This window comes from Sarcophilus harrisii, chromosome 1 (assembly GCF_902635505.1).
Source record: "Sarcophilus harrisii chromosome 1, mSarHar1.11, whole genome shotgun sequence".
Classification (NCBI taxonomy): Eukaryota; Metazoa; Chordata; class Mammalia; order Dasyuromorphia; family Dasyuridae; genus Sarcophilus; species Sarcophilus harrisii.
In genome coordinates, this window is record NC_045426.1 from 290,045,858 (window position 1) to 290,066,407 (window position 20,550).

At 33.5% G+C, this 20,550-nt stretch overlaps 1 protein-coding gene across 5 annotated transcripts in view; it reads right to left on the reverse strand.

Moving 5' to 3' along the window:
• Positions 1 to 20,550, reverse strand: part of TRPM3 (transient receptor potential cation channel subfamily M member 3) — a 617,065-nt gene that overhangs the window by 249,350 nt on the left and 347,165 nt on the right. For all 5 annotated transcript variants that reach the window (XM_031943669.1, XM_031943675.1, XM_031943674.1 and 2 more), the window contains exon 7: positions 8,701 to 8,875. In XM_031943669.1, the coding sequence (XP_031799529.1) occupies positions 8,701 to 8,875 (175 nt within the window). The remainder of the gene's footprint in view (positions 1 to 8,700; positions 8,876 to 20,550) is intronic.

Below are 20,550 nucleotides of genomic sequence, written 5' to 3' on the forward strand. Positions count from 1 at the left end.
GAACAGGCATGCAATTTGAAGTTTACATTGCTACAACTACTTTGATGCAGAGGTTTCTTTGGTGGGAAAGAAGTGGTTACTCAGTCAGAAGCTATAGCTGGATGCACATGAACCAAAGAAGAGGAGTAGTTCATTAATATTCATGGGCTGCTTTGGCATCTTAGGGTGAAAGGCATTAGGGAAGGCCAAAGAATTCTCTATTATTAATGAAACTGCAGGCTTAGTTATTTCACTAACTTTGCAGCAACCACAGGATTAAATGTCAGTCAAATCGACTCAGGTAACATTCTTTCTAAGGCAGAGAAATTAAGTACAGTGAAGACTAATATTTTTAGAAGTATTCAAGGCTATGAAAAAAGCTTTTTGCCCTTTGTTAAAGATGAAAAGATCAAGATAAAAATGCTGTAGAGGCCCAAAACATATATAGATTCTGTTTATCTAATCTATGCTGGAATCCTGGCATAGATAGATATCAATCCTGTGATTTTAGGAAAGGTGTTTTCCCTTTATGGCCTCACCTTCCCTATTCATAAAAAAGGAAAGATGTGTGTGTTAGATAAGATGATTTCTTAAACAGCTTTAAATCCTATAACAAAAATAATTAGTTAAAAAAAAAGTGTGAAAGAAAGAGGATAGTGAGAGAAATGATTATTAATAACTAATATCTTGGAGAGAGACAGAGCTCTCCCTTTTTTCCAAAGTTCTGATTTTAAGCTCAGGCCCTTGAAGGACATTGCTGATAATGTGATTGGATTGACTTTCTTGTTCAAGATCCTACTCTGGTGGAAGGTATCGTGTTCTGTTCTGGCATAAGAGACATATACATTCTTTGAATAGATATCCCAAAGCTCTGAGTGCTCAGGGAAAGACATAATATTTCTGTTCAAAGGCAACATGATGCCACTCACAACTTCATTTTAATATGTTCACCTCTGTAATGGGCTGAAACTGAGTTGATGCACTGAGGTCCGAACACTTAAGGCTAATTACCAATTTGACAATACTCTATTAGCATTTGCTTGGAAAATGACCTACCCCACCACTCTGTGCTGGCTCTATATTTTGGTATATAGAGAGATTTGGAGAAGGGATTAGAGGGTGGAGTAAGACAAGTCAGGTGACTCCTGGCTGAGAGAGCAAGAGGAGAGGTGTGGAGATTCCTGTGACTTCTGACTTCAACAAAGAATAAAGATCAACTTTTGCTTATCCTGAGTCCGGCTGATTTCAAAGTATCCAGGGTGCTAGCTCGGTCTTCACACATCTCCCCTTGTATTATTCAAGGAAGTTGGGTGCCACCTCTCAGGAATATCTACTCTTTGAAAAATATATGAATTGTGAACCTGCTGTCATGATTGCCTTTGGTCTAAGAGAGATGGTCAAAGGACCAGTCTTTTATTAATTACTTACTTGCCTTATTAATACGATGATTAAATTACCCAGAAATTATGTCTCTTGAAATTATTTAATTGTCATAATAGTGTGTGGCAAAGAATGGGCTATAATAATTTCAAATGGGACTTCTATATTAATATATATTTCCACACTAATGCAAATTACAACCTGTTAGTGAATCATTATGCAGTATTCTGCAAAAATTTGAGGTAAGTTATCACCTCTGTGGTGATGTTGCCTCATCACATGAAAAAATGGGAAGCACTTATTATATTATAAAATTGAAATCTGAGTGCATTGTGTATTTTGTTCTTTTTTTTTTTTTTTTTTTTTCTTCACAATGTTCTTTTTGTAAGAATAAATACTGTGGTAGGCAGGTGATAGATGAATTTTCAGCAATTCATCCATAGTTTAGTATCCAATCCAAAATTTAGTATAACTTGAAACCTCATATGAAATTTTATTAACTTGTTTTAAATATATGTTCCCTACATAAGTTATGGGGCAGTTAATTTAGTGGATAGTTAAGTGTAGGAAGGTATGCAAGGTGACAATGGAAAGATATATTAGACTTGAAGTTAGTAAGATCTGAGCTGGAATGGTAACTCAGATATTTACTAGTTGTGTTAACATAGTGAGTTAGTTATTTAACCTCCCCCAGCTTCAGTTTTTTCATCTTTCAAATGATAGTAAAAAACCACCTATTTTATCAGATTGTTGTGAAGATCAAAAGAGAGAATGTATGGAAAGTGTATTTCAGACCTTAAAGAGCTATATAAATGTTATTATTACTGCTTCTAATCTTTCTAAGTCTGATGTTATATTAACAGCTTTAAATAATGCCACTTATGGAATTTCTCTCTTTAAGGCATCTCATCCTGTTGGTTCTTACTCTACATTACTTTAGCTCAATTAATTTTTTTTCATTTTGACAGCCAGTAAACACTGTGGGACTGCATTAAAGTTTGCCATAGTTTCTGAGAGAAAATTCCCAAAGAAAAGAACCAGGAAATTAATAAATCAAGAATAGGCACCTAATGTAAACATGTGTGATATTTATTTCTTCCTTTACTTTCCTGGCATGTCTAAACCAAGCTGGCAAGCAAAGCACTGGATCAATTACTTTGTTCTAGCAGATTTGATAGAGACAAATGGGACTCTGACATGTTCCTGCTTCAGATGGAAATGTCTTTTGAGGGGAGGAAAAAATTTTTGTGACTCCGAAATGCATGGCAATATCTCATGGCTTTGTTTCAGTGCCCAAAGATGATGAGATTCTGGATTAGATCTACTAAGGCTGGTTTTCTAGAATGTCTTATTAGTTTGTTCTCTGGTTGTATTAAGGTTTATTTGGAAATATTTTCCCCTTATCATATCATCAGAAATATCAGTGATTATCTTATGATTATGTTTATTTTTTTTAGCTGGGTATGCATGTGGTTATATTGGAATTGGGAAATTCCAGTTAGAGAACTAGTATTTATTATGTGTCTATATGCCATGCACTATGCTAAGTGATGGAAACATAAAAAAGATCAAAAAACCCAGTGAAGCGTTACAACTTACAGCATTGTAGATTTCCCCAGGGACACAGAGTTTATTTGGTTTGCCTAGAGTATGATTGGGAGGCAATACTTGAACCAAGATATTCATAACTCCAGGGTTGATTGACAATAAACCATACTGCCTCTCTGATCATATTTAAGTTGGGAATTTCAAAGGGAACTTATTGTATCTTTTAGAAGAAATTTCACATATTAACTTGTGTAGTCTTGGATATATCACTTAAATAATTTGTAATCTGAGACACCTGTACTAGACAAGATGATAGCTAAGGTTCCTTCTGGGATATCTAGGTGTTGCATTAGAGAGAGTGCCAGACTTTATTAGAAGGAGCCGAGTTCAAATCTAGCCTCAGAAACTGAGCAAGATAATAACCCTATTGGCCTTAGTTTCCTCATCTGTAAAATGCGATGGAGAAAGAAAGACAACTCCAGAATCTTTGCCATTGTGTGTGTGTGTATGTGTGTGTGTTTACATGCATACACACTGCGTGAACAAGGATATTTAAACCAATTGAATAAAAGGAACTATAGTGATTTGTTATACATTAATTTCAAAATTTCAAAATATAATCATATTTTGATTACAAAAGGAGTTACAAAGAGACAGACATGACTGAAGTGACCGAACAACAATGAGGTCCCTTTTGGGTCTGAATCTTGATCCTAAGACCCTATATATTGAGAAAATTAAGTAGAAATCCAGGTAAATAGTAATGGGTACAGACTCAGAATGACCATTAATGGATAAAACACATATAGAGAGACACACACACACATATAATATTTAAATAAATGTTGTATAAAAATGGATGAAATAAAATTTACCTAAAATCTGGAAACTTTCTGCAGATTCTCAAAGATTAGATATTTTATTTCACATAGCTTTTTAAACATTGTAGTATTTTGTGTGTGTGTGTGTGTGTATGTGTGTGTGTGTGTGTGTGTATGTGTGTGTGTGTAGCATGTGTTTGCTTACTGAAGGGAGAATTAGGGACCAGCTTAATTTTTTTCTGTACTCACAATCTTTTTTCTGTAGGGGATAGAGCTGAAAAGAATTGCTTAAAGTGAGTCTTCATTTCAAAGGGCCATAACATGCACAATATTCTTGCTCATCAGTCTGCCCTTTGAAAGCAAAATAATGGAATCCCTTATGTTCAAAGGGTAAGAAATCAAGTCCTAAACCCAATCATTACCAAAGGAAAAAAGTGCTATCATACACAATCATAGTTGGATTACATTAATAAATCTGCTAAGCATTGTGTTGATTTAAGATTCTAAAAGAACAGTTTGACAATCTTAATCAAACATTGAAATATTATAGCTATGTTGAATGACTTGTGGTTATTTTGTGACTTATTGAAAATTCTGAAGCTGGAGCATCATACAATTCAGTTTCATGATGGAAATCAATCAAGGAAAGATGTTTGTCAATTTCTCTGAAGTTACAATAAAGAGCAGAGATAAAAGTGAATAAGTTAAAAAAGAAGAAAAAATTAACCACTAATTTCATTTGAACCTTATAAACTTTAGATCACTTTGTCTTGTGAAAGGCTGTTTTTGCATTGTGAAAGTTTGTCTTTCTCAGCTGCAAACAATCTTGTCCCTAAAAGATTTTTAATTCTGCTCACTGTAATTTATTTCCAAAGTAAATTTGTTGTTATATTTATATTCTTGGTAATAGTCTCAGGATATTCAAAGCCAAAAGTGAATAATCATAAATGCTAAAAGAAGCAAAAAAATTCACATGATATAAATATAGTTTTAGTATAAATACATCTAGTATATATTAAAATGCCAAAGGAACAAACTAACATTCCTTAGATCCCTAAATTTCCAGCTTGATTTAGTTTACATGAAGGCTTTCCTGAAATCCTGACATTTTAATGTCTTGCTCTCAAAATTATCATATAACTACATATATATGTGTATATATATATATATACACATATATATATGTATATATATATATATATATACATATATATATATATATACACACATATGGAGATAGATAGATAGACAAATAAATAGCTAGCCTATTCTCCCTATCTCCAAGATCAGGTACTCGTCATCTAATAAATACTAAATAATTATTTGTCCATTGATTTTAGTTATCCTCCCCAGCTCCTTTCAGCTCAAAGATTTCATGTATTATGCTACAGAGGAAATTTGGGAGAATTCTCTTATTACAGGTTTTTCACTTAAAAATGTACAAAATCTAATATCGTGCAAGCAATGAATTGCAGTCCAGATTGATTGTGCATAGTGATTACACTTGAGAATGCTAGATTCAAATTCAACTTAAAATTGTGATTCAGACCAGAAAGGCAAATTTTGATGAGTAAGGTCTTTGGGAAAGTCCTGGGTTTTTTTTTTTTTTTTTTTTTTTTTTTGTTTTTTAATTAATCACAAATCATGACATATTAATGAAATGAATAATGCATGATAATGAATATAATAATAAAAAAATAGCTGTAATAAATGGATATGTACATCAGTTTAGTATAAGAATTTAGAGTAATGTATATTAAATATAATAAATAATACTATATATTATATGTAAAATATATGATGTTATGAATGTTCTTATATGTATAAAACATGCTACAAGAAATGAGAAAATAGATTATTTCAAATAAACATGGAAAGAATTATATGAATCAATACAGAGTGAGGTGGCAGAGATAGAAAAAGGATTATTATTATTATTAAATTATTATTTAGTCAAAGTATTATTAAAATGAATAATTGTATAGACTTGAATAAACTGATGAAGAATGAAATGAGCAAAATCAGGAGAACAATTTTAAAAGTCAAAACAGCACTGTGAAAATAAATAATCCTGAAAGTTGTCAATGCAATGATTTCAGATTCAGGATTCCTAATAGAGAGGTGATAGATTTAGGGTTCACAATGATATCTTCATCTCTAGATCTGTATCCATATTATCTGTATTTGTACATCCAACATGGATGATGAAGGAATTTGTTTTCTTTGACCAGATGTATTTGTTACAAAGATTTTTTTTTTTCTCCCTGGTAGTAGGAGAGAGAAAAAATAGATTTCTCTTAATTAAAAAAAATGAATTAAAATGCACTAATAGACTAATATAATAATCCTTTTACTCTGATTTAACTACTTTGGCATGTCAAAATATTGCTAATATATACCAATAAATTTTCTTTTGATTTAGAAAAATTCATTCAAGAAATAAGGTATAACCATTTCTATCAGAGTTGATTAGACATAGAGTACTTATAAAGTCTAAATTATTGAGTAAAAAGGGAAAATTACAATTAAATAAATGATTGTGGTTGCTTTACAAAGTACTAAAGCTACTTCCTGATTTTTTAAAATTATGGACTTAGTTTTTTTTTTGTTTGTTTGTTTGGTGATGAAGATAGATATAATAACCTTACTCTTCTCTTTAAATATATGTATACACATGTTAATAATGATGATGATGATGTTTTTGAAAGGTTCCTTAATTATCTCTTTCCCAAATATGGAAATCTAAGGAGCAATTCTATCCAGCAAACAAATTCTGATCTGAAAACTTTTTCAGTTTGGAAGAATCTGATAGTATTGTACAATAATCTTCTATTGAAATCACTTTTTAAATGCATTGTGTTTATGAGGCTGTTTGTTCCTATCTGATTAAAAGCATAAGATCAAAACTGGCAATTCTCCAGGTGGCCCATAAACTTCATTTTTATTATAATCCATTTGTAATTAGCTTTGTAAAGTAACAAATCCAAAGCAGAAGAGGGATGAGCATTCACAGCTGAATCCCAGATCAATCTGGTGCTATTTCTTTATGATTGGGGGCAGCAAGAATAAAAAAGGAGCTTCCTTGAGGCAGTGACTTTTGGGGTTCAAGAGAAGAAGCACTTTCCCAATATGTCATATTTTTGTACAACTTTCTTCAAGACAGACGTTATTTGTTATGCTACTCAGAGAGCAGTTAACTTCCAAGACTCCTTTCAGCTCGAAGAATCCATGGGAAAATTCTATTACTAGAAAATTTTCAATTCAAAATATACAAAATCTAATATATTATAAGCAGTCTTTTGAAATCCAGAACAGGGCAATTTGCACCCGGTTTTAAATTTTTGTCTAATTCTTTGATATTAGGAAATGTCCTACGACAATTTTACTGAATGTTCACTAAGGAACTAAAGTTTCTCAAAGACAATTCATTTCAACAGTATAACAACAAGAAGTATGGCCTATGGGATATATCTACAGTACATTTCATATGATCTCTTCACTGCTTTACAGAAGTCAGATGATATTATTGCCTATAAAACAAGGGAAACAGAGGTAAATAGGATTCCACAAAGATAAATATCTTTGAAGATACCATATCAAATAGAGGTTTCTATTTGGTTAATATAATTGGAATGCTTTGGAGATTCCTTCAAGTCTCAGCTAAGGACCTTGTTTCTGCAAGATGCTTTTCCCAGTCCTCCTTAATTTTCTAGTACCTTCCCTCTAACACTACTCCTAATTTATTCTTTCTACATCTCATTTGTATATAGTTATTTGACTGTTGTCTTTCCCATTAGATTGTCAGCTCCCTACAGACAGGGACTGATTTTCCCCTTTTCTTTTTATTCTTAACCCTTAGCATAGTGCTTAGGATATTGTAGTCATTTAAAGAATGTTTGTTAGCTGACTGATGGACAACCTTAGATTGATTGTAAATTTGATTTAAGGTAAATTGATTAAAGAACCCCACAGTGAGGAGAAAAAGGGATTGAAGGTTCCTTGCATTATACTGGAGTTTGATTGCACATCATTTGAAATTCATCTTAACCTGTTCTTTGATAGAATACTGAGGTTAGAATGGGAGGAAGAAGTTTTGGACATTCAGAGGAAAATGAAGGAGCATCAAGTATCTGAGGCTAGCAAAAGGAGAGAGATGGTAGACATTCAGCTCCATGTCTTCCTATCTAATTCCTGTCCTAGAACTGGGACAAAGAAGGTTTTCATTCTTGTTAAGTTTCGAAAAATAACAACTCCCATGGCCTTTGAAGTTCTGTTTTAACATATACAACCCTATTTATCACAAAATAAAGTTATGTCTCATGGAAAATGGAATCCTCTGGTATGACAATAAGTAAAGACTGTCCTCAAAGTCTTAGATTAAAGACTTTTAGGATATCCTTTTATGTTTGTAAGAAGTAATATGAATTTGTGACCTTTACTTACTGTCTTTCCAGGAATGTTGTAACGGCTTAGTTGATCTTGCCTACTTGTATTCTTTTTTTTTTTTTTTTTTTTGCTGAGGCAATTGGGGTTAAGTGACTTGCCCAAGGTGACACAGCTAAGAAGTGTTAAGTGCCTGAGACCAGATTTGAACTCAGGTCCTCCTGACTTCAGGGCTGGTGCTCTATCCACTGTGCCACCTAGTTGCCTCTGTCTACTTGTATTCTTATTTCTATCTTCCCATTCTAGAAAAAGCAAAGAAAGAAAAAAACGAAGAAAAGGAGGTTCTATTTGCATATAAACTCCACTTCAATTTCCCTCTCTATTTTCATTATAATACAGCATAGTTTGTATGAGATTTTCTTTTCCAATGCACATATTGGATATATCCCTAAGCCTCTATTTTTTTAATAATCAGGATTAGTTGAGGTTAGGCAGAGATAGAAAAAAAATTAACAAACCATACTAAGTCTCAGGTTTCAAAAGCAATCTATGCATGGAAAGAACTATGCATTCCTAATAAATTACCTACCCGCCTTCTTCTGAATATTTATGCCCAAATGCCAGGATGTCAGATGCCCGACCACTCCCATCACAGACAACAACAGGAACTGGAGGAGTGTCTCGAAGATACTCCAAAACAATGGAGATTACATTTGGTCCTCCTTCTACAATGAGGGCCACGACTGGAACTCCTTGGCCAATTCCTGTATTAAAAAAGGAAAAGAAGAGGAGAAAAAAAAAAAAAAGAACGCAAGCCCAGCACACCAAAAGAAACAAAGAGAAAACAAATAAAAATATAAACTGCATTTACACAAGTACAGCATGTGAAGAGACAAACTATTAAGGAAACATGTGTAAAGCTAGCTCTTTAGCTGGCACCAGAATTTCCATACCAGAAAGATCAGTAGGCTTACCCTCAGTGTCAGCTAAGTAAAGAGAACATGTTTTCCTACTTAATAGCTGTGGATAACTATCAGGAAAAAGGGACTATAGCCCTTTCGCAAAGTAGTGATAAAGAGAAAAAAAAAAAGTCACAACTTAGGAGATAGTGCTTAAAACATGAAAAGTTTCAGTTTCAACTCTTGAGATCAACTATTAACACTTTTACTTTACAGATGAGAAAACTAAAGCCCTGAGAGATGATGGGGTAGTAAGATAGTTCAGTGATAAACACTGGACCTGGAGTCAAGAAGACAAGAATTCAGGTTTGGCCTCAGACACTTACTAACTGTGTACAGCTTAATTTCTGTTGCCTTAGTTTCCTCAACTGTAAAATTGGGAATAATAATGTCTATCTCCCAGAGGTGCAAATGATATAATCATAAAGCATTTAGCACAGTGTCTGGCATATAGTACTATTATTATTATTAGTAGTACTATTACTATTATTCAATAAAGATACTTGCCTAGAGTCATAATAAATAGTAATCAATAGAGTATGCCTTTGAACCCAGGTTATAAAATTTTAAATCCCATGTTCTTTCCATGTCACATTACTAGTACAATCCTGAGCAAAATCATTTTAGCTGTTTCTTCTACATTTCAGATTTCCTTATTTTAAAATAAGGATATTAATTCCTATCCTGTATCTAATATATCAAGATGAGATAATTAGGAATAGCTATTTAAAAAAATAACATAAGTTTCAGTGGTTATCCTAACTAGTAAGTAAAAAAAAAATTACATTAGAAATTAAATATCAGACAATCTGCTAAATACTGGGGATATAAGGTAATATGAAGACATTATCCTTGACCTAAAAAAAGCTCACACTCTAATTAGAGAGACAACATGTAAGTGTAATTAATTATGAAATAAATAGAAAATAGTAGGAAAAAATTTCAGAGAGAAAACCTTAGCAACAAAGGGGACCAGAAAAGGCCTCCTGCAAAAGTCAGAAATAGTGTTCAAGAAGACTAAAAACCTTAGATGAAAAGAAAGCATTTCAGACATTGAAAGAAAGAGTCAATATGTAGATCTGAGAGATGTATGTGAAGAAGTTTTGTGTGACTCACTAAAGCTAGATTGTAGAGAACATGGAGGGGAATATGGTATAAGAAGGATATAAAGTTAGGAAGACCCAGGTTATAAAGAGCTTTAAATGGCAAAAAAGGATTTTATCTTTTATCCTGATTGTAATGAAGAGCTACTACAACTTGTTGAATAATGAGAAAAATTACTTTGGCAACAAAAGGATGGATGGATTGTAAAGACATTTGATACAAGTTGGCTCATTAGAAAGGTGCTCAATACAGTCGAAGTCGATCAGAGATTGTATTGGGGTGGTGACTGTGGAAGAAAAGAGAAAATGACATATATGTGAAAGATGATAGAAAAAAGCAAAATTAAGCAACATATTGGATGTAAGATGATTGAGAGTCAGGAGTAAACAATGACACTAAGATTGGGAACCTTGGAGATCAACAAGAAAGTTGCAAAGAGGAGGGTTTAGGAAGGGGGAAAGTTAATGATTTCTGTTATGAATATGTTGAGATTGAAATGGAATTCAGGAGAAAGATTAGGACTGAAGAAATAGGTGGGAATCAATTGCATGAAGGTAATAAATGAACAAATGGGAATGCTGAGAACAACAAGTGATAAAGTATACTGGAAGAAGAAAAGTGGCCCAATGATAGAGTTCTGGGGATACTTGCAGTTGGACGCAGGACATGGATGAAGTTTCAATGAAGGAGCTTGAAAAGGAGTAGTAAGAGGAAAAGTAGTAAGAGTAATAACTTTGAAAAAGATAATTTCAATTGAATGGTATATAAAAGGGCACACCTAGATTAGATGTCTTTTCCAGTCACTTTCTACCTTTAATCTTGCTCTATTTTCATTCACATTTTATACTTCTAGCAGACTTTATGCTCCTATAAGCCAGGGATTGTGCTGTTTTTCATCTTGGCTCCAATAACTAGTCATTATTACACTAGTATAGTATAGTTACTAGTATAAATACCTTATCATAGTAGATGCTTAAATAAACATTGTTGGGGTGGAATTGTAAATATATTGTGTAGCTTTCAGTCTACATTAACAAAAACAAATTTCCTAGTGGCATTTTAAATAGAAGTTATAATGGTTACCAGGAGAAAAGTTCTTAATTTTTTTTTTTTCTTTTAGTACTGGGAGGAAAGGTGATCCTTTGCTTTGATAATATCTTTGACAAAGAGAGAGATATTTCTTCCTCTTTAAGTTATTGTAAGGACCCATTGTTGTTGCGTCATTTTCAGCTATGTGGGACTTTTTGTGACCCATTAGGGTTTTCTTGGTAAAGATACTAGAGTGATTTGCCATTTCCATCTCCAGCTCATTTTACAAATGAAGAAATAAGGCAAAGAGGATTAAATGACTTACCCAGGGTCACACAACCAAGTGTCTAAAGCCAGATTATCTTCTTAGATAAATCTTCCTACTCTAGGTACTCTATGCACTGCACTATGTAGCTGCAAGAATTGAACCAATTATTATAAAAAAAGCACCTTGATGATTAATCATCTAAATATTGTTATAACAATTTACTTCTTCTATGGAAAGATTTGATATATCACACAAAGTTGCAATAAAAAATGGTAAAATCTTCTCTTTTTCAGTGCTTAAAGTTACGTCACTATAAGGCGTTTCCCAACTGTACTATCTCATATAATCATTGTGTGTTGGAGAATATTAATAAACATATTTATGTTTATTATTATATATTATATGTAAATTATATATAAAACATTTTATTAGGCCCAGAAGAAGATAGAAAGATAAACAAGACATGGTCTCTGTCATCCAGGAGTTTATAATTTTGTTGAGATATTTATAGTTGTTTCTAAAGACAAAAAAGAAAAATAAAAAACAAGAATTTATTTGGAAAATACATATATGGTCACATCTGGGAATAGCTCAACTTTTGAAAAGTTGGGTGATTCTGGGATAAGAATTTCCATCTTCTTTCTGAATTATCTGAATTAGTAGAAGGCAAAAAAGACTCCAAAAAGTTTTCCTAGTTCTACTTTTTTTGGTCAGGATAACTTCCTTACTTGTGATAGAATGCACTCATTTGAATGGCATATTTTAATTAAATATTTTTCTTGGGATGAGAGCCAGTATAGACATCAAGAAATTCTAGCTGATCTTCTGCATTCTATTTGTCACAATGATTTTTTGATATATAGAAAATTGTCTTGATTGAACAGCTTGCTTATGCTGTAGTTGGAACTGGTTAATATGTGCAAGACAACCCAATCAATCATTCTTTTTTGAATCTAATGTTTTTCATCACATAAACATACCCTCAACCAATCTGCAGTGTCTTTTATATGAACAAGAAGGAAAGCTAAGGATCAGATTACCTCTCCTTTTCCCCACCTTAGTATCTGGATTTTTCTTTTCTGTACTTTTTATTCCTTACTATTTTTTTATTTGTAACATGAAAATTATGTTAAGCAATAATCATCACTGACAAACTGGAGTATTCTCTTAGAAGATGAATGAGGTTTGTTGAGGGTCCTTGAATTCAGATTGTCAGTCAATAAGCATTTATGTGCCAGGCACTGTGATAAGAGGTAGAGATTCAAAAAAAGGCCAAAGATAATCTCTGCTTCCCCATATCTATTGGAAAATAACTATACACAAACACACTATATTCAGGATAAATTAGAGTGATCACACAGAGAGAAGAGACTAGTGTTAAGGTGGGTCAGGAAGGATATCATGTAGAAGGGACATTTTAGCTGGTACTTGAAGCAATCCAGGGAAGTCAAAAGATGGAAATAAGGAGTGTTCTAGGCATGTCTAAAGATTCAGAGTTTTCTGTGAGGTATTCCTCACTGCAAAGATACCAATATATAAAGAGGAGGTGAAGAAACTGGGTAAACTTAGACTGGAGAATAGATAAGTAGGGGGAATATGAGACCTGGATTCAAGTACTTATAGAGCTTTAACACAAAAAATAATTCTGATTTATTTTCTTTGTCCTAAAAATATAGAGTAGAGGATAAATGAAGGAAGCTGAAGTAAGATAGATTTACACTTGATGAGAGGAAAACCTTCCCCAAAATGAGAGCTATAAAAAGATAGAATATACTGTCAAGAGAGTGGAGGGTAGGAAATAGTGATTTTTTTCTATCATTGTAGATATTCAAATGGAGATTTCATGACCACTTAAGCTATTGGAAAGGGGAATCTTGCTAAGGGACAGATTAGATAACCTCTGAGATATTTTCTTGCACATAAGGAATAAAGCTTTCATGATTTAAAATTAGCATAATTGTGAGATAGAATGTTTGCTTCCATATCTGTTATTGCAAGCCAATACCAGGTTATTGCTAAAAATTACAATTATGCAATTGTTATATGGTATTAATGTTATGTTAATATTTATACGATAATTATAAAGTTATAATTATGTCATAATTATAATTATACTATCTTAATGAACACTTTAAGATGAAATATCATTAGTTCCTTCTATCTTAGGCAGTGTCAAATATTATATACACATTATGCATATATTTATACCCAAATTATTATATCATACAAAACATTTTAATTATGTTCAGAGACAAATTATTTCATAATCAGCAATACTTTGTTTCTGTGGTTTTATTTGTGTGTAGGGAATACTGATGTGGAAATGTCTTCTATCAATGTAGATGGGCAAACCTAAAAATTATATTCTAAGAGATTTACTTACTTAGGATATTTAGAGATTATATAACAATCCAACAAAATTGTAGGTAGATCTATGAGAAAGGTAACTGTCATTTTATGGAATATGATGAAAGAATCATTATGCATTCTTAGAATTCTAGATTTTGATCTGGAAGATACTTCAGCAGTTATCTCTTACAACATTACTCATTTTAAATTTGAAAAAAATATTGAGGCACAGAGAGAATGAATGATTTGATCTATAGCCCTTGATTAGAAGTATTTGAATTAGTTCCCTCAAACATCTAATGTTGGTACCATTGTACCTTCTGAATTTATAAGAGTTTTTTATATGTAAAACTAATGCTGAGTTAGGTTTTTTTGGCTTTTTAGAAAATGTTCAGTGTTGTGGCTAAGTTAAGTTTTCCCAAGGTGGTACAATTTAATTACTTAAGGTGGAAAGTTACCTTTTGTTTCTTGAGATTTCAGAAATTTCTCCCAAAGGAATGGGAATAAAAATGTTTTGTGGGTATTCACTAATTTGAAATAAAGATCACAGGACCAAATATTTTGAACAGAAAAAAATCAGAGATAATCTTGTATGACTCCCTAATTTTACTGATAAGAACTTGAATCCTAGAGAGTTTAAGAGATATGCTCAAAGTCACTTGGGATTTGAACCCTGGTTTCCTAATTTCAAATTTCATACTTTTCCCACTGGTTCCATGTTCTATGTTCTTTGTTTGTCTTATATTTAAGAGGATCATAAATAAGAGTTCATGAAGACCTATTGTATATGGAATGCCATTCATAGCATGCATATTTTTGACTTGGGGTTGATAAAAACAAAGAATACAGTACATTTGAAAAACTAAGGTAAACAACGCTTAACTTTGTGAAAACATCATTAGGTGTTTCTGAAAGTGCTGTTCAAAATAGATGTGTCTCAGAATACAAACTTATTATTGAACAATCAGGAAAGATTAGCAACACAATCTAAATTTCTCTGGGGTCCTCTGTAAATATATATTTTGGGTGTGGGAGGAAAAATGTTAATTTCATTGACTGATCAAAATTTGTCATTTTCTATCATAACTACTGAATTATGGAACCTTGTTATTTTCAGAAATTTTTTCACTTGAATTTCATTTCAGAGTTATGATGAGTTTGGTTTATTTTTAAGAAAAGCCAAATCTCTGCTGAATGAATTAATTCAAGATTATATAATTGGAAGAAACTCTGGAAATCATTTTAGCTATAAACACATCTGGGCTTCACTTGTAAATTCAACAGCTCCCTTAAAGGATTCTAGATTTAGGAATGGCCTCTAAGTATGGATTAAGCATCCATTGATATAGTTGTTTAGGGAAAGTAGTCTCTAAAGAATGCTTCTCTTTGGATATTGTAAAATACTGCTGAAAGTTAATTTTCACTGAGACTAGACTACCTAAAAATAGGGGTATATCTTTGTTGTCTTGAAATAAGACTGGTTGGACATTGAGGATTCAGGGTAAGAAAATGTTTTCAAGAACCAAAATCAGTTTTTCAGCAATGATTTTTATTTTGGCATAAAAGAATTAATTTAAGAAAGATTGCATCTTACTCTCAGCTCGGTTAATAATAGAGATATTCAGACTTACATCAACTTATATATTATATATAATATATGTAACATATAATAACATTTACAATTAGAGGCAATGTGGGATAGTTGAGAGCTAGCCTTAAAGGCAGCAGGTCGTGGGTTCAAATCCTTCTTCTGAAACATATGTGATCCTTGGAAAATCACTTACCCCTCAGTACTTCAGGGAACTTTAAGAATACAGAGGAGGTGCTAACTTTTACTTGTATTCTACTTGTAGTAGAAGGAGTTTCCTCACCTGGAAATTCCCTATACCAATAATATCATAGGTTTGGTGTCTAAGTCAATATGTACATGATATACTCATAATAATAATGACTGACATTTATATAGAATTGAGTTTGCTGAAGAATTTATATATGTTGTCTCATCTGAACCCCAAATGATAATAATAATCATAGTTAACATTTATACAATACTTACTATATACCAAATGTTTTATAATTATTATCTTATTTGATCCTCACAACAAACTTGGGAGGTAGGTGCTGTTATTATCCCCATTTTATAAAGAAGGTGAGGCAAGCAAATAAGTACTTTGTCCAGAGTCATACCACAAGTATCTGAGGCTACATTTGGTCTCCCTGACTCCGAGCCCAGCATTGGATCCATTGCATCCTTAGTAAATAGCCAAAATAGCCAAACCATAAAATTGTGGTTAAAACACACACACACACTGAAACTGGAGCCCGGAGATTTGTGTTCAAGTCCTAGTCCTGCCATTTATAAGTCTATAAATATAGACAGGGTGGCTAGATGGGGCAGTGGCTAGATCACCAACCCTTTGCAGTTAGGAGGACCTGAATTCAAAATGAGCTAGAGAAGGAAATGGCAAATTACTCTAGTGTCTTTGCCAATAAAACACCAGATGAGGTTACAAAGATTGAGATGATTCAATAACAAAAAATGTAGACTGTTGGTGTTTTTCTCTTCTTTAAAATAATAATAAAGATGGTTCTCTCTGGGAGAAAGCAGGTTTCTCAGGGAGGTTTTCTGGAGGCAGCCTTAGTTTCAGTTACAAGTAAAAAATTACTCCAAGTCTGATTCTTTTTGTACAGCAAAATAACGGTTTGGTCATGTATACTTATTGTGTATCTAATTTATATTTTAATATATTTAACATCTACTGGTTATCCTGCCATCTGGGGGAGGGGGGAGGGAGTAAGAGGTGAAAAACTGGAACAAGAGGTTTGGCAATTGTTAATGCTGTAAAGTTACCCATGCATATAACCTGTAAATAAAAGGCTATTAAATTAAAAAAAAAAATTAGTCCAAAATCGCAGCCAGTTGATAAAAGTTCAGATCTTTTATTGTGTCCCTCAATATAGCCTGTTAGCTCAGGCCTGTCTCTCTGCTTGGTTCCAAGAGATCTTGCAGCTTTGTCCTTGGCTTCTGCCTCTGCTTTCTTCAGCCTTCAGCCAGCACCAAGTTGGAAGATGCAATGAATCTCTTTTGCCTCGAAGATAGATGGCTTGTGGGCTTCCTCCCAGAGTACTCCTCTCCGACCCCAGTCAATGTTCCCAAGAAACTCTTTGGAGTGGCTCACTGGAGCTGTATTTATGCTACTTCTCTGAGAGTGGAATTGTGGGATATCTCCCAGCATGCTCTCTGGCCCTAAGAACTTCAAGAGAGGTGTGAATTCGGATATCTAAGCCCTGAAATCTCCCAAATGTGTGAACTCCATTGAGTACTTAGATACTTGTGAGCTCTCTAAAGGTGTGAATACAAGCATGCTTCTATCAGTTGTACTTAACACCTTGTTTCAAGTTCTGGCTCAAAATATCTCCTTCTAAGATCAAATCAATCATATTGAACCATGCTAAATTAGATAATTATTGTCTCTATCAACTCCAATGGCTTAACACTTTGTAAAGATTCTAACAGTAGACACACCACTTAACCTCTCTAGGCTGTTTCCTCAATTTTCAACCCCGTCCTCTCCCAAATTTCTAATGTATTGTCAAGTTCTGTTGTTTCTATGACATCTCTCTATATGTTCCTTTCTCTTCTCTGATACACACTGGAACAGGGCCCTATCACCTCACCCCTGTCCTATTTCAAAAGTTTACTGGTTGGTTTTCTTGCCTCATGCCTCTCTCTACTCCCTCTATTCTCACTGTCTAAAATTTTTCTTAAAGCATTGGTCTGTCTGACCACATTGAATAAAGTCCAGTGGCTCCCTATTATACCCAGAATCCATATATGAAGTTCTCTGCTTGACTTTTAAAGCCCACTCTAACCTGACCCCTTCCTACCTTCTTAGTCTTCTTAAGTCCTTTACAAACTGAGATCAGGGGATGCTGGCTCCCTTGGTGTTCTTTGATCAGGACACTCCATCTTCATTCATACCTCCACCTCCAACTTTGCCTACCGTCTTCAAGTCATAATTAAAGTTCACATATTTACAAGAAGTCTTTCTCAGTCCTCCTTTCCTCTGTTGATTATCTTCAATTTATTCTGACTGTATCTTGTTTGTACATGTTGTTATTTGTCCTTTGTTTTCAAAGAGGGCTAATATCATAGGACTAATGTCCTGACTTAAAGTAAATTGTATTTAAGTGAGGCAGAGTGACAAAGTTATCAGTCTCACTATCAATCTCACTATTTCTTTTGGTCATAGAAATATAGTGGCAAGACAAAAGTCAGGATAACTGGTTGTAGAGGGCTGAAACTCTGAAAAGGTGTACTTGAATCAGACAGCAGAGCACTTAAGGCTAATTACCTATTTGACATGAGATAATGGTTCTATAAGCATATATTTAGATAAGATGGTGATGTGATGGCTCTCCTCAGGATTGACACTTGCTGAATGTGTGGTGGTGAGGTAATCATAGGCAAGGACTGGAGGGCTGAGGGAGAGGTCAGGGTCTCTTGGCTGCAGGACGAGGAGGAGAGAGGCTGGAGACTCCAGACTCCAGAATCCAGGATACATCTTTGCAAGCTGTGTGGTAGCTTGTCTGCCTCTTCACTTCTCTCCCTAAAGACCAAGGACTTTGACTGATCCAGACTCTGACTGAACCTGAGGCCCTCTAGAAAATTAGCCCAGACTTTACAACTGGTGATGGGCCAGAATGCAGTGGATGATGCTGGCAACTTCAAAACTGCCTTCATAGCAGTTGGGACAAATTGTTCTCATCCACCCATTTTATTAGAAGAAATGTTCACTTGCTTGAGATAGACATTTCAACTCACTGATGGATTTGAGGTCTGTTTGTTATTCTCAATCTGGTTTAGCCTGTCTGCCAAGATAATTTACCCAGGTGTACTGCTGTATATATCAAAACTTCTGAGAGCCACAGATGAGAGTTAAGAGAAGCTGGCTACCAAAGTGTGATGAGTAGTTTTGAGAAATGTTCATCAATCCCTCACAATGGAAGTGCTAATCTTCCTAGGACGCTCTCTATGCTTCAATAGATACTAGATAATCATTTGTGTATCATCTCCCTCTTCCCAAATTAGACTGTGAGCTCCTGGAGAACAGAAATTGATCTTTTTTGTCTTTTGCCAGTGCTTAGCACAGTGCCTAGCACATAGTAGGAATTTAAATAAAAGTTATTTGATTGGCTACAAAATGAGAATAACATGTGTACACCAAAACTGACAGAATTGTTCTGAAAAAAGCTCTTTTTAAGTTCTAAGCTCTATTGGAGTCATTAAACTGACCAATAACATGTCTTATATGAGAAATATGTATAAAAATGAAGAAATATAAATGATGGTCTTAGGATCTGACTCTTGATGCACTGGATATATTATGCAGAATCCTGGAAAATATGTAGTTTTGTGAGTCATCAAGTCAACAAATATTGGTAAATACCTCCTGTGTGCAAAGTACTGAACTAAGAGCTGTAGATATAAAATAATGTAAAAAAAAGAGACTGCTTTCAAGGAGCTCATAGACTTGTAGGAGAGATGACATGAAAAGAAATATGGACAGACAACTTATAGACAAAAAAAATTAAAGGTAATTTTAGTGGGAAGATATTAATATCACAGGGAATCAGGAAAGTGGCAGAAAGTAGGCTTTAGTTGAAAGTCAAAGGAAGCAAGGGAAGACCATAGGCAGAGATATAAGAAAGATAATTGAAGCATCAGGACAGCAGTGAAAATGCTGGAGTTGGGAGTAGGGGTATATTTATGTCAAAAACAGCATGGAAACCAGTGTCACTGGAGATGGCTGCAAACTAATTATGGGTCTATTCCTCTCTCTTGCGCTTCCCTCCCCCCTCAAATGATCTAATCTATAAAGTTAAAGATTTCCACTTAGAATACAGAAGTATATTCCTGACAAATATTCTTGGCATATAATAAATTTTTTTACTTAAAAAATATTCAGAAATGAATACAAGAATGTTAGTAGTCAAATATTTTAATGGTTCTTTTCTTTTGCAAAAAGAAGTACAGGATGTTCCTTCTTAGGAATAGAGTGAAAATATACTCTGAGCTGCAAGAAAGAAATTAAATCTCAGAACATTTCTAATGTTAAAATGATAATAAACAAATCTATTTAGTTTTTTCACAAATATTTTCATCTTTCAATTGAAACATGCAGCTTAGATAGAGGATCCATATGTATACAATCTGCCTCATAGTTTTGGAAGGAAGGCATGTTATTCTATTTTCATAGCAGTATTGTTCTATTGCAACATCCCTATACTTAGTTTGAGAAGAATGAAAATTCTGAGCTCACTGGAATAAAACTGGTAAATGTTGTAATGATGCAAATTATTTCTGGGTTATGATCTGCATACAGTTTTCTGTTTATTTCTGTTAATTGACCATAAAATCATATTTCAAAAAGTCTAAGAATATTATATGAAATATTAAAGTTACAGAAAGTCTAACACAGGAAAGAGGATGATTTACATTTTTTTTTTTTTAATGGAGTGGAAACTGAAAACTGGGCTTCAATAAATAATGCAGATTGGGTCTACTTAAGATGACGAAAGTTCATGGGGTTTATATAAGTTAAATTAATCATGTAAGCTACTAGGTGGGTGATTCAGAACTTGAATTTAGACTCTTAATCCAGACTTGTTTCCACTAAGTGAGCTTTCTTCTTACAAATTCTGAAGTATAACTAGTATCTTTATCTTA